Here is a 12,899-nt window from a genome sequence, read left to right as displayed (position 1 = left end):
GCACTTAAAATACACAGGAACACACACATGCACACATCCTCTCCTTTCTCATTCTGCAGAGATCAGGGTGGATTACAGACAACCTTGTCACTGAAAAAGAGGCATGAACTTCAAACACACATCTTTATGCAAACGTATAGGAGCAGGGATGAGTGCAAAATCATTTTCTTTTGCTCTATCTCTCTGTGTGTGTGTGGGGGATATGCAAATGCGTGCATGCAAAAAGAGTTAATCTCCCTTTCTAGCAGAAAATGCTAAAGATCTCTGCTATGAAAGGCAAATGGTGGAAAATGTAAAAAAAAAATGTGTGCAATCAAAGTCTAGTTGTTCAAATAAACAAACTAAACTTCCCAATGTGAAACTTAAATAAGAGGAAATAGTCAGCCCTCACTCAGAATGAACATTTTCTGTTCAGAAAGCTGCTAGCACCGAATGCCTTCCAGCAGGAGTCGACTCTAGCGCTGCCCCGCGCTCAACACACACAGTAACAGCTTGAGAGGAAAATCACGTGGTGACACATCTCTGGGACTGGCGTCATCGTCTTCATCTCCAAGCAACCCCTCCATCACCACTCACGTCACCGTACGCCGAGCTGCACTGTTGCCCGGCAACTTGTGCCTTGCGCGCTAGCCCGGCCTTGCGCCCCGCTCTTAGCTCTGACGCGCGTGTGACGTTAATGAGGTGGCTATCAATTTGTTATGGCAGGACGGGAAAGAGGTGGAGTTCCCAAATCAGACGATTCAGCCCGTAGCCTTTTCCTGCATACCAGCGGATCGCAGTAGCGAGTGCTGAAGCTTAGGTGGCCAGAAGTGTCATCCCTGTAAATAGTCCTGTTTGTATTCTACGGTTCACGCAGAGAGTGTATCTGTACATACACCACTAGAAGTTATACGAGAGTGTATGATCTTGCCTAGTTTTTATTCTTATTCGGAGCGCTGATATCCATGTGGAATGACGTGTAAATCCGCAGTTGTGAATCTTTTCGATTGTGGAAGGAGGTGGAATTTGTTTGTCTGTTAAGGTGAGTGTACTTTATGTTCTTATTTGTCTGTTAAGGTGAGTTTATTTTATGTTTTTGTTTGGCTTGGGTTTTATATATGGTCTACAGATGTAGGTCTAATGTCTCTACTTTTCGTTCTATTCAAACATACAGTCCAACAGCTGTCAAAGTCATTATGGACTACTTTTAATGCCTCGCAGCAGGCAACTGTGCGTCATAGTTTTCTACCTTTTGAAATGCAGTGTAATGAGTATAGATATTTTTATTATTATTACTATTATTATTATTATTATTACTACTACTATTACTACTACGAATTGGTAGAAAGTCACCTTTAGAGACGCAGTGGTCTAGAGGCTAAGTGTAGTAGGCTAGTCGTCACATTTAATTCCCGCCTTAAGCTACTACAGATAATAATAAAAATAATAACATCAATAATAATAATCATAATACTAATAATAACAATATTATTTATTTGGTTATGTTAGAATTGTGCACCTGTTACTGCCATTTGTTTCATGCACTGACATCAGCCTTCTTTTTAATTCCAGGTAGAACATAAGTTACCTTAATCAAAACCGACAGAAATCCCTTCGGCAATATAGAAGCACAGCCTCGCACCATGGTGATCATGACAGAGAGCGGTCCCGGGTCTCAGCCCAATCCCTCGCAAGGCAGGCCCCTTCAGGTCGGTTTCTATGAAATCATCCGCACACTGGGCAAAGGAAACTTCGCCGTTGTCAAGCTGGCCAGGCACAAAGTCACCAAAACACAGGTAGATAAACATTTACCTGCTGTAAAATATTTATTCGTTTCTCTTCAGTGTTCCTATATGTTATTACAGTCCACTTGCATGTAATTTCATGACAGAAAAATTCCATTCGTAACACTTACATTGTTCTGTGATTGCGTGATATTTAATGCACTACAATATTGAAAATGAAAATGTGCTGCTACATTCGATGTAAATGTTTATTTTATCGTTCTCCCTACTCGCAGGTCGCTATCAAAATTATTGATAAGACTCGGCTCAACTCCTCAAACCTGGAGAAGGTCTACAGAGAGGTGCAGATAATGAAGCTTCTCAATCACCCTCATATCATCAAGCTCTACCAGGTAGGTCCATTTTCCAGTTCCTAACAGTTAGGACCTTAATTCAAATTATAATGCTAGAGGCATTACTACCATAGCATACACGTTATGGAGTTCAGTAGCATAACAATAATTGTACTCTTCTGAGTAGTGTAGCATCAGAGCATTGGTGGTTATGACTAAGCTAGGGTATTGTAGGGGTTTTCTTGTGAAGAAGTAAGAAATGACATGTGCTGCAGTTATAACCATGTGCATCTGCGGGAACTTACCCCGTGACAACACAACAGAGAGTTTTGCAATTTTCATGTGGCACTGTTGCAGTAATTTTAGGGACATTTTAGGGAAGCCTGGTTTGAGTGCAAAATTGGAATTTAGGGTGTTGGTAAGGTCACAAATGGCTACCTTGCTGTTTGGTAGTGTGCCCACAGATGTGTGGCGGTGCTGCTGTCCCCACTGTGTGCTAGTCACACAAGGGCAAAGCAAAGCTCTCCAAGCTTTGAAAGGGACCGTGGATCACCTAGGCACGTTGCACTGAAACATAAGTAATGCGTCATTAGTGCAATCCCCCTTGACCATGACGATTGTGTGTGTGTGTGTGTGTATGTGCGTGTGCACGTGTGCCTGTGTGTGTGATTGGTGACTTAAGAGGTTAGCCTCCTCTCAGTGTGTTGGCTGTTCATGTTAATTAACGCTGGTGGAGTGTGTAGCCGCCCTCACGTGAAGCTGTCCGTCTCCAGAGATAAAGATAAAGATTTTAAGACGAGGGAATCTGATTGCGTCCTAAGAATGCCTGGGTGCTGGCTGGCTGTTTTCTCAGCAGGTGCCAAGCACATGTCAGCATTTTTGTTTGCCCTCGAAATATTTCACCCCTTCCCCCATTTTTGTTTTGTTTCTTTTTTTCTCCTCCTTGTGCCATTTGGGTCTGTTGCGCTTGTTTACTGATCACCAGCTTTCGGACTTGTGCTGAGCTTGTGAAAGTTTGTTCATTTTCCCAGAAGCTGAAGTACTAGCAAACAAGATCATCCCTCAAGGATTGCTTCGTTGCAATAGCAGTCCTCAGGCGTCTATGGCTGGAGGTCTCTCTCGTGTGCCTGACAGTCCTTGTCTTTCATAGGCCCGTGGAGATTAGCAGAATTAATCTTCATCAGATTTCACTGGCACACTGACCTGATTATTATTGTGTTCAGAAGAGCGCTTTCTGTACCATGAGCCCAGCAAGGATCACATGACGGCAAATAGAAGTGCCGGAGCCCCTCGTGGGCAGTGGTCACTTTAGCATGGTCTTACATCTGTGTCACTCTCACAGTCTAGCTAGGTCACGTCATTCTGTCTTTGGTGGGAAAGGGAGAGAGATGACGGTTGAGACCAGTGACTCTAAAGCACTGCTTTTTACAGTCGCTGGTTGAGACGCAGCATGTATGGAATTTGAATTGTGGAGAGGGAGTGCCACAGAATGTGATACAGAGGTCTCCCATTTTTTTTCTCTTGCTTCTTTAGTGACAGGGATAAATTATAAGACGGCTCTACAGAAGCATCTGTTTATTTAAAAAACAGCCGAGAGGGATATAAAAAGAAAACCCATCAAGAGGGAGAGAAAAAAACAGCCATGGATCTGCTGACCCGTGGCGTGTCATGATAAGCTGCAGTTTCCGTTTTCTCACTGCTTGTATAAACACAATGATTTTTCCCCCCTCGCATTTTTTTTTTTCACCATGGCGGTCACAAGACAGACATTTCTTTTTCCCCCTCAACACTAGAGGTTTTTAGCTAGGCGTTCCTTTTCTCTCCCTCCCTCCTCATCCCCTCATCCCCTCCCATCTCCATCCTTCTCCTGCAGTGAGGGAAAAAGTGACGAGTGAGTGTGTGTGTGTATGTGTGTGTGTGTGTGTGTGTGTGTGTGTGTGTACCACCCAAGCAATCCTTTTCTTCTGAAAGAGGTGACATCGCTGGCACCCCCGGCCTGACATTGAAGGGCTGGATTCTTAGGAAGCGAAGGCCCCTTTTTTTCTGCTCTGACTTGACCTCCTTCCCGGTCGATGGTGAACACTGCGGGTTGTGTAACTGTACCTCGCCCCACTCAAGCCTGGTGACATTTATGTCAACCCGTTGCTTTTTTGTCTCACTTGTTTCACTGAGGTCGTACTTGTGAACTTCTTTCTTTTTTTCATGGGCTGTTGTGCAAATCTTAGCCTATGCTATCCACCCCCTCCCCTTAGGGCTCTCCCAGGAAGATTTTTGGATGTTCCAGGAAGAGTATGGGACATTGCATCCTCCCTCCCACCATTTCACTCTTTTTGCTTTCTTTTCCGTTCACTTGTCAGCGTACAGTTTTCACACAGGCCTCGGGAGATGCTCCAGGCATTCCTAAGACACAAGTTGATTCCTGTTTTTTGTCAGTGAGCTTTTCGTTCATGTGTTTTTCATATACATGAAGGAAATGCAGTAGCCAGGTTTCAGCTGTCAGCTAGTGATTTGTGTTTCAATGGGCTTGATGTGTTTGACATAGGGTTTTGAGTAAACTGGATAGACATAGAAGGATTTTTTTACTCTGCGTGTGTGTGTGTGTGTGTGTGTGTGTGTGTGTCTGAGTGTGTGTGTCATGTTCTACTATAAATAAAGGCCATTCAGGAAGTACTTGTCAGCTCCCTTATGCAACCACACATAGCATGGAAAACCAAACACCCATCTGTGAATGACAGGAGATATGGAACAAATGAGAACAAGTGTGACCGCAAGAGAACACAAAAACATGCCAAAAAAACATGCCTAGAGTTTGAGTCAACTTATCCTGTGTAACTCATACTAGCTCTCCGCACATTGCACTCTGTAGTCTGTTTGTGTAGTAATGTAATGTAGTGCTAATGTGTTTTTCCCTCGTTTTCTTTTGCCATCCAGGTTATGGAGACGAAAGATATGCTCTACATTGTCACAGAATACGCGAAGAACGGAGAGATGTTTGGTGAGTAAACTTTTAGAATATTCTGGCTTTATTAACCCGCCAGGCTTCCATACAGTCAAGAAAAATGGTTGGCATGTGTGTGCCCCTTTGAGCCTGGTGTTGAAACAGGGTGGTCACTGTGGTCTGGATAAGTGGAGTGGCATTTAGCTCACTAAGAGCTTGTGGGGTTGGGGATTCAGAGGGGGGAACAGGTGTGGGATTTTGCAGGCTTTATGTAACCACACAGAGGGGATAAGCTGATGTTCCTCAGACCCACCTAAGGGGAATTAAACCAGACAGCCTGTCTGCTCACCTGTCTGTGTTATCTCAGGACCACACAGCTAACCTCTACTCATCTCTCTCTCTCTTTCTTCCTCTTCGCCACTCTAGACTACCTGACCACCAACGGCCGGCTGAGTGAGGCAGAGGCTCGCAAGAAGTTCTGGCAAATTCTGACCGCGGTGGACTACTGCCATCGCCACCACATCGTGCACCGAGACCTCAAGACAGAGAACCTGCTTCTCGACGCCAATATGAACATCAAGCTAGCAGGTGGGCACAGGGTGACTCACTGGCTCGGTAGAGAGGCTGGCACACACTGGCTCGGTAGCGAGGCTGGCACACACTGTTGTGCGCTAGGAGAAGGAGTTAGGAGCCGCATCCATTGACAAGATAATGTAATAAAATAAAACTCAGTAAGCAAATCATGTAGCCAATGTGATTACCTCATGAAGCCTTGTTCTGTTGGTAAAAAAACCTCCTAATGTCTTTTCCATAATTAAACATTCTTTCATTATGGCTGTTTATATTTCATTATACCACATTACCAGGCTGTCCTACTTAAAGTGAAAGATCGCATTGAGAATTCTGATTACTGGGCAGATGTCAGGCAGTGGGGCTTGTCAATTAAAATCCCTTTTCTTCTTCTCTCTCTCTCTCTCTCTGTCCTTCCTGGATCTTTCTCTGCCCCTTCCTTCCATGCGGCTCACAGACTTTGGTTTTGGGAACTTCTACAACGCCGGTGATCCTCTGTCCACGTGGTGCGGCAGCCCACCCTACGCTGCCCCCGAGGTCTTCGAGGGGAAGGAGTACGAAGGGCCTCAGCTGGACATCTGGGTATGCATTTACACCAGACTACAGTGAGGTCGAAAAAAGTCTGCTCATGTAAAGCCTTGCAGCAGAGTCTCATGTCCTGTTTCCGTGCGGTTCACAGAGCTTGGGTGTGGTTCTCTATGTGCTGGTCTGTGGCTCTCTGCCCTTCGACGGGGCCAGTCTGCCTGCCCTGAGACAGCGAGTAACAGAGGGCCGCTTCCGCATCCCCTACTTCATGTCACAAGGTAAGACACACTGCAACGAAAAAACCCACCCCACCTACACCAGCTCATTACACTTCTCATTCCCCTCACAGTTGGTTTATCTATAATTCCTTTGTCAGGCCTTCATTGTTAACAAGCTCCGTTTTTTTCACCCCTTCCTCCAGACTGTGAGAACCTGATCCGTAAGATGCTAGTGGTGGACCCTGCCAAGCGGATCACGGTGGCCCAGATCAAGCAGCACCGCTGGATGTTGGCCGACCCCGCCGCCCCCCTCCAGACGCTGTCGATGTCCCTCACCGACTACAACTCCAACCTGGGCGACTACAGCGAGCCAGTCCTGGGCATCATGCAGACGCTGGGCATCGACAGACAGAGGACTGTGGAGGTAAGCGTCTGAGAGAAGGCGTGAGGGAGCGGGTGGCTGGTGGGCAGGGTCGGGAACAGGAGTGGCGCTGCTGGATGAGCGGTAGACATTGGGAGTTTGAGAGTGGGGGTTAGAGTGTGGGGGAGAACTAGGAAGAAATGTTATACAGTGGTGTGGGAGACATAGGGTCTTGAGGTTAACAAGCATAAGGGAAGGTGTTTGTGCGTGCCACAGCTAAGGAATTAGTGCAGGCATTCTGCCACCCCCTCCCAGGCGCCACTAGCAAAGGCACCCTATATCCCGCTTCGCCTCGTAGCTTTAGAGGCATTTTGCCATCGGAATTAGGCTGGATAACTGGCATCTGTTTTCTAAAGCCAGCATATTGCATGCTTACACCTTGTTGTTCTCGCGCAGCTCCGCCTGACGAGATCAGGCTTGGCTGTCTCATGCGTGTGTTCGTGCGTGTGTTCGTGCATGTGTGGGTGGGTGGGGGGGGGGGGGGGGGGGTTAGGGAGGTGTAGTGGTAAGCCTCAAACAGTAGGAATCCAAACGGGGCTTATTGGAAGGTTCTAATTCTATTTGCTTCCCACCTGTTGCAGTCGCTCCAAAGCAGCAGCTACAACCACTTCTCTGCCATCTACTACCTGCTGCTGGAGAGGGTGAAGGAGCACCGCAGCCAGCAGCTCAGCCGTCAGGGCGGCGCCTGGGGTCAGAGGCCCAGGAGCACGTCGGACTCTGCTGTCCCAGAGGTGAGAGACTGCGACAGGGCACTTCAGCAAACCTCCTGCATGTATTTGTAGACCGTTGTCCTTGCTAGGCACAGTTTATATGGTAAAAGTGATACTTTTTTTTCTAATTATGGACTTGGTTCTTCTGTTCTCCAGGTGATCATGGAGTCTACAGATAGCTTCAGAACAGCCTTCCCGTTTCCGGCCAAGAAGAGCACCCGCATGCATTCAGACATGGACTGCGACCAGAGTGGCCTGTTTCAGGTGAGGATTTTCACCCGACTTCAGAGCACCTGTCATTTTCCACAAGCATGCCATTAGATGAGATCTCCTCCATACCACCAGTTGTCTGGTGCTTAGACCCCTTTCCTGTTTCATGTTACAGATGTGCAGTGAACCCCCACCCCTCCTCCCTTCTCCACTCCATTAGAGACAGTGGCTCTAACGTGAATGCCCTCTCCCTATCCCTCCAGCGCGTGGTGTGCCCTGTGGAGGCCAATCTGAGCGGGCTGCTGTGGAACCGCTCCATCTCGCCCAACAGCCTGCTGGAGACGACCATCAGCGAGGAGGTGCGCCCCCGCGACTTCGAGGAGGAGGAGGCCTCGGTCGCCGCAGCGTCGACTCCCCCGACGAACACCGCTTCCCGGCGGCACACGCTGGCCGAGGTGTCGGCCCGCTTTCACCAGTGCAACCCTCCCTGTGAGTGCCAAGACAAACATTCATACACAGCATGTCTCAGTCACTGCTTTGTTATGATAGCCTATGTGTGTATGACAGAACACAAACTCATGGGGCTTTCCTATCTGCAGGTATCGTTGTCCACCCTACTGAGGGAGCCTACTCAGACAGCTGCCTCAAGTACTCCTCCAACCCTCATCCTGCCCTCTCCAAGCCCATTGAGGGCCTGTCCACGTTGCTGAGCTCTGGGCTGGGCCCACGAGTACTCGCCCCCGCTGGAACCCCTCTCACCTTCTCCTCCAACCAGCTCCTCCAGGCCCAGGGCAGCCTCCACGCAGCCAGCTTCCAGGAGGGCCGGAGAGCCTCCGACACCTCCCTCACTCAAGGTGAGCGCTGGTTCATACGTGTTCATATGAGGGGGGAGACTGTGGAAGGATTTTCTTTCTATCTCCTTCTTACATTATCATGTCTTCCATGGCTATTGGCCATGAAATTACCTCATTTTTCTAGACGTTGATCTAATTTAACCTTTGATCTCTGACCATCTCCAGGTCTGAAGGCATTCCGGCAGCTGAGGAAGAACACTCGGACCAAGGGACTGTTGGGGCTCAACAAGATCAAGGGGCTGGCGCGGCAGATGTGCCCTCCGACCTCTTGCACCCGCGGCAGCCGAGGCTCCCTGGGGCCCGCCATGTGCGCCCCCAGCGGCCGTGGCATGCTGGAGGAGGTGCTGCACCAGCAGAGGTCAGAGCCGCTATTTATTCTTATGTTAAAATGTTAAAAAAGTTTTCTATTATGCTTATGTTAATTCATTTTTATTTTATTGTATTATTATAGTTAGTTTCTAATATGTTGGCACTCTGAGATTATTTTGAATGAAGAGTGCATTACAAATAAAATTAACTATTATTATTATTATTATTTTACTGTTGAAAAATCTTCATGCTAGTCTCAAGATGTCCTCGCTGTGCACAGTTCTGTCGGGATTGAGAGTTAGGCTGTGGTGTTAATCTTGCACTCTTTGCTTTTTCTCACACAGGATGCTCCAGATCCAGCACCAGACCCCGCCTCAGGTGACCGCCCAGCAGCCGCCGGTCCTCTTCGTCTCTCAGTCACACCAGCACCTGCACCAGCACCCGCCGTCCCCTCCGCCCACCAACCTCTTTGCCCCCGCCGCCCTGTTCTCTGAGGCACCCGTGCTTCTGCCCCTGTGCCAGCAGACCCCTCTGGCCCCACAGCCTCAGCCACCGCAGGCCTCGCTCTGGCGGCAGCCCGTGGATTCCTTCTCTGCTACCTCATCCTCCTCCTCCTCCTCCGCCTCATCTTCCTCCTCCGCGACCATGTCCCCTGTGGTCTCAACCGCTCACCTGCTGGAGGCGCGTCTGCACATTAGCCAGCACCCTGCCGCCCACCCCCTCCTCCAACACCGGCCGACTCTCTCCCCCCAACACTTCCAGGCCCTGCCACAGAACCAGGGACCCTTCTCTTTCCTGCCCCAGCAGAGCAGCTGGAGCCTGGGCACCACGAGCGCACAACAGCCTGAGGTCCAGGAGCTGGTCTGCAGTGAACAACAGCAGCAGCAGCGTAGCAGCTGCGTGATGGTGAAGTGAGAGCAGGAGACGAAACACTAGACACTGTCTGAAGTTCACTTGCAGGAGAAACATGGAGAGTAGAAGTGTGAGAGGTGGTGAGAGGCGAGGTCGATTCATCACACTGGTTTTGCTCTTTCATTCTATCTCTCTTGTCTTAGACTCAACCCCTTTGTTTGGTTGGATGAGACCAGCTGAGAAGAGGACAGTCACTAACAATGAACAAACAAACAGAAGTGTTGAGGCTGAAACCATCTGACTTTGTTCATGATGGTAGCAAACAAAATAATGAAGGTGTTGTATACTTTTAGATACAGTCTTTTCTTACATAAAACCAAGAGAAAACAAAAAAAAGATACAAAAGACAATTCCACACTTTTGAGCAACATGCAAATCCACATGTGTCAGTACTTGTTGTCGTGTGCATCTGTGACTCAAACAAAGAAGCAATAACCAAACTCTCAGTGGAGGCCTTCCACTCTTGTCAGACTCTTGACTCCCCTTACAAGCAATAAGGAATGGCTCTTTGCCCAAGGGGAAAGCTATGGAGAGTGCAAAAGAATGGACTCACTTGAAGAACGGAGGACTGACTTCCATAAAGAAAAAAAATGCTTATGTCAAGTCAAAGTTGTTTTTTTACTGTATGAGAGTGCAGGAACTGGTTTGATTTCCTTTTTTTAAGTTTGCAGACTAAGTGAGTTTTTCATTTTGTTAGGCAAGACCAAAGTTTTGGGATTTTCAGTTGCTTTGATTTACATGCCTTGTTTGTAGCATCAGACATCCTAGACTTCCAAAATCTCTCAAGAAAAAATGCTATCATTGTTTTGTGAACTGTGATTTGAAAATTCGCTCAGCAATGCTTTGCGGGGTTAAAGCTGCTTTACGTAGAGAAAAACAGAGACGTAACTGGTACGTTATGATGCTTTAAAAAAAAAAGTGGAGGGGGTTAAGCGAGCTTCTAGCTTGATTACAGAAGCGTGTGCTGCCTGAGTCTTCGACTAGGAGACCGCCCGAGCTAGGTGCAGTGTGTGTGTGTGTGTGTGTGTGTGCACACACGCAGGTGTGTGTGCTCTGAGACTGCGAACATGAGCTGCTTTGCTGCTTTGTATTATGCCATGACCAGTCTGTGATCCACACACTCACACACACACAATGTGTGTTGTGCCACGTCTTCTGTGGTGACAGTCATTTGCTCCTGTTCATACATCAAGTATTTGACCTCAATCCAATGATTTGATTCATTATTGTCTTTGACCCTCCTCCACTTAAAAAAAAAACTAAAAAAACTCATAGTGGCATCATATCACTACCTCTTCCTCCACCAGAAATAGAGAACAAAAAGCTTTTTTGGGAATAGTGCAATATTTCACATTGAAATGTAGAGAAACCAGGAGAGAAAGCTCATGTAGGAAACAAAGAGGCTTCAGATGCCTAAAGTGGTTGTTTTCTAACTTCTTTTTTTATGATTGTATGAGATTATTTGAACACAGAGTGTAGAATGACATATATTCGTACACAGTAGAGGCCATGGTGACTTTTTGTTTTGTCTCTACACGACACAGGTTGCCTTTGAGTCCTGGTGTAAAATGGCCGTACTAGTGTAAGCCAAAGAAAATCTGGAGTGGGGAGAAAGAGGTAGATGTATCACTGCCTTTTTGATCTCCATAGCTCAGTGTACGTCTTTCTTTGCATTTCACTTCAGCGAAAGCTGCTTCCATGACTAGATGCTATGGTGATATAAATGGATTCTCCCTGTCTCACAAGGACCATGGTTGTATTTATATATTCTTATTACTTTACTTGTGAAAATGAGTTGATGTCAACTTAGCAATAGACTTTCTGGATGAATTGTTTTGCTCGAGAAACATTGCTCTTAGATGCTAAACGTAGAGTGCAATTGTGTTTCATGAGCTTTTTTATTTCAGATTAACTGTATGTTGTTGAAACACCACCATTGAATTTGCTGTGTCAACCCCCTTGACTGGAGTTTGGTTTGGGTAGATTTCTCCAGAAGTGGTGCTCCACTTGAATGCTTTGCTTGGTCGATTCACAGTATCTTTGAGAGCGTTTCTCCTTGTCAAGAACAATATGAGACAATGTTCAAATTTTCATTCAGAAAAAAAAAATGTTTGAGGTGGGATCAGTCATTACACAGTGTTAACATTTGCTCCGTCCAATGATGTAGCTTGCACTCTCCACCAACGCTTGTGCCTTTTTCCGAACAAATCCTACACGTGGAAAGAAAAACAGGTTGATTTTAGTTCAGGATTCTACTAAAAGCACATAAACTGATGACCCCAACATTTCAGTCTATGGTTTAAAAAAAAACAATTTTTAATACTTTAGTTTACTTTGCTTTGTTGGGAAAAAATGCACTTTATTAGAATATCGCTCATTTGAAAAACCTCTTTGTTTCCGAGGAAGATGAATCCAGAGGGTTACTATGACCAGTGATGTGACATGTAACCATTGGACACACTACAACCTTTGATGCAGATCTAAATGTTTCTCATTTTTGGTTATTTCCAATTGCTGATGTAATTTCCTGATTTCCTTGCTGTGTGTGTTTGTGTGCGTGCGTGTGTGACAAACGAGCTTTTTGTATGAAGGTGAAAGAGTGATGTAGAAATGAAACGATTGTTTTATTTATGTGGCTATTTATTTGAATAAAATTCACTTCCTTAAAATTCACACGTGAAACTTTGTTTTCCTTGGAACTGCCTGATTTACTTTCAGTCAACCTTAGACAATAAAAAGCAATAAACATTTCATCATTTTGAAAGATTAAGGATTTACAAAAATTATATTCTATCAAAAACACCTGCACAGACAACATGCTACAGCAGGCTGTTTCATAATCCAGCTGACATCACAGAGATACTTAGTGAGTAGTTGCAGTCAGCAGTTCATGACGTTAGTTTTCTTTTGAAGTGCGAGTATTATTCAATTACTGATGCACGTCAATGACAATGTAGTTCTTTGATGTTGTAGCCCACTGCTATTTTTTTTTCCAGAAGATTAAATTGCATTTCTCCTACAGCCTATAAGGCCAAATTGGTAGTGCTCCATCCAATCAGATGGATTAGCTGTGCTTTCAGAGAAACTTCAGCAAGTTTGCTAAATGAAACCTCGAATGCATGACCAATACATAAAAAAAATGTATTCCTCTGGCACTTCCTGTCCACTGACGTCTC

General features: G+C 46.2%; 1 protein-coding gene across 1 annotated transcript; it reads left to right on the top strand.

Moving 5' to 3' along the window:
* Nucleotides 1–688: 688 nt before the first annotated feature.
* Nucleotides 689–12,396, top strand: sik1 (salt-inducible kinase 1). Its single transcript, XM_012837235.3, has 14 exons — nt 689–1,021; nt 1,552–1,775; nt 2,000–2,116; nt 4,988–5,051; nt 5,421–5,582; nt 6,022–6,146; nt 6,244–6,367; nt 6,511–6,731; nt 7,310–7,459; nt 7,595–7,702; nt 7,912–8,137; nt 8,248–8,502; nt 8,668–8,860; nt 9,156–12,396. Exons 2-14 carry the CDS (start codon nt 1,623–1,625, stop codon nt 9,724–9,726), a joined length of 2,469 nt encoding a protein of 822 aa, XP_012692689.2. The 5' UTR covers nt 689–1,021; nt 1,552–1,622; the 3' UTR covers nt 9,727–12,396.
* The last annotated feature ends 503 nt before the right edge of the window (nt 12,397–12,899 follow it).

Source organism: Clupea harengus, chromosome 2 (assembly GCF_900700415.2).
Source record: "Clupea harengus chromosome 2, Ch_v2.0.2, whole genome shotgun sequence".
NCBI lineage: Eukaryota > Metazoa > Chordata > Actinopteri > Clupeiformes > Clupeidae > Clupea > Clupea harengus.
This window is presented reverse-complemented; position numbering and strand designations above follow the sequence as displayed.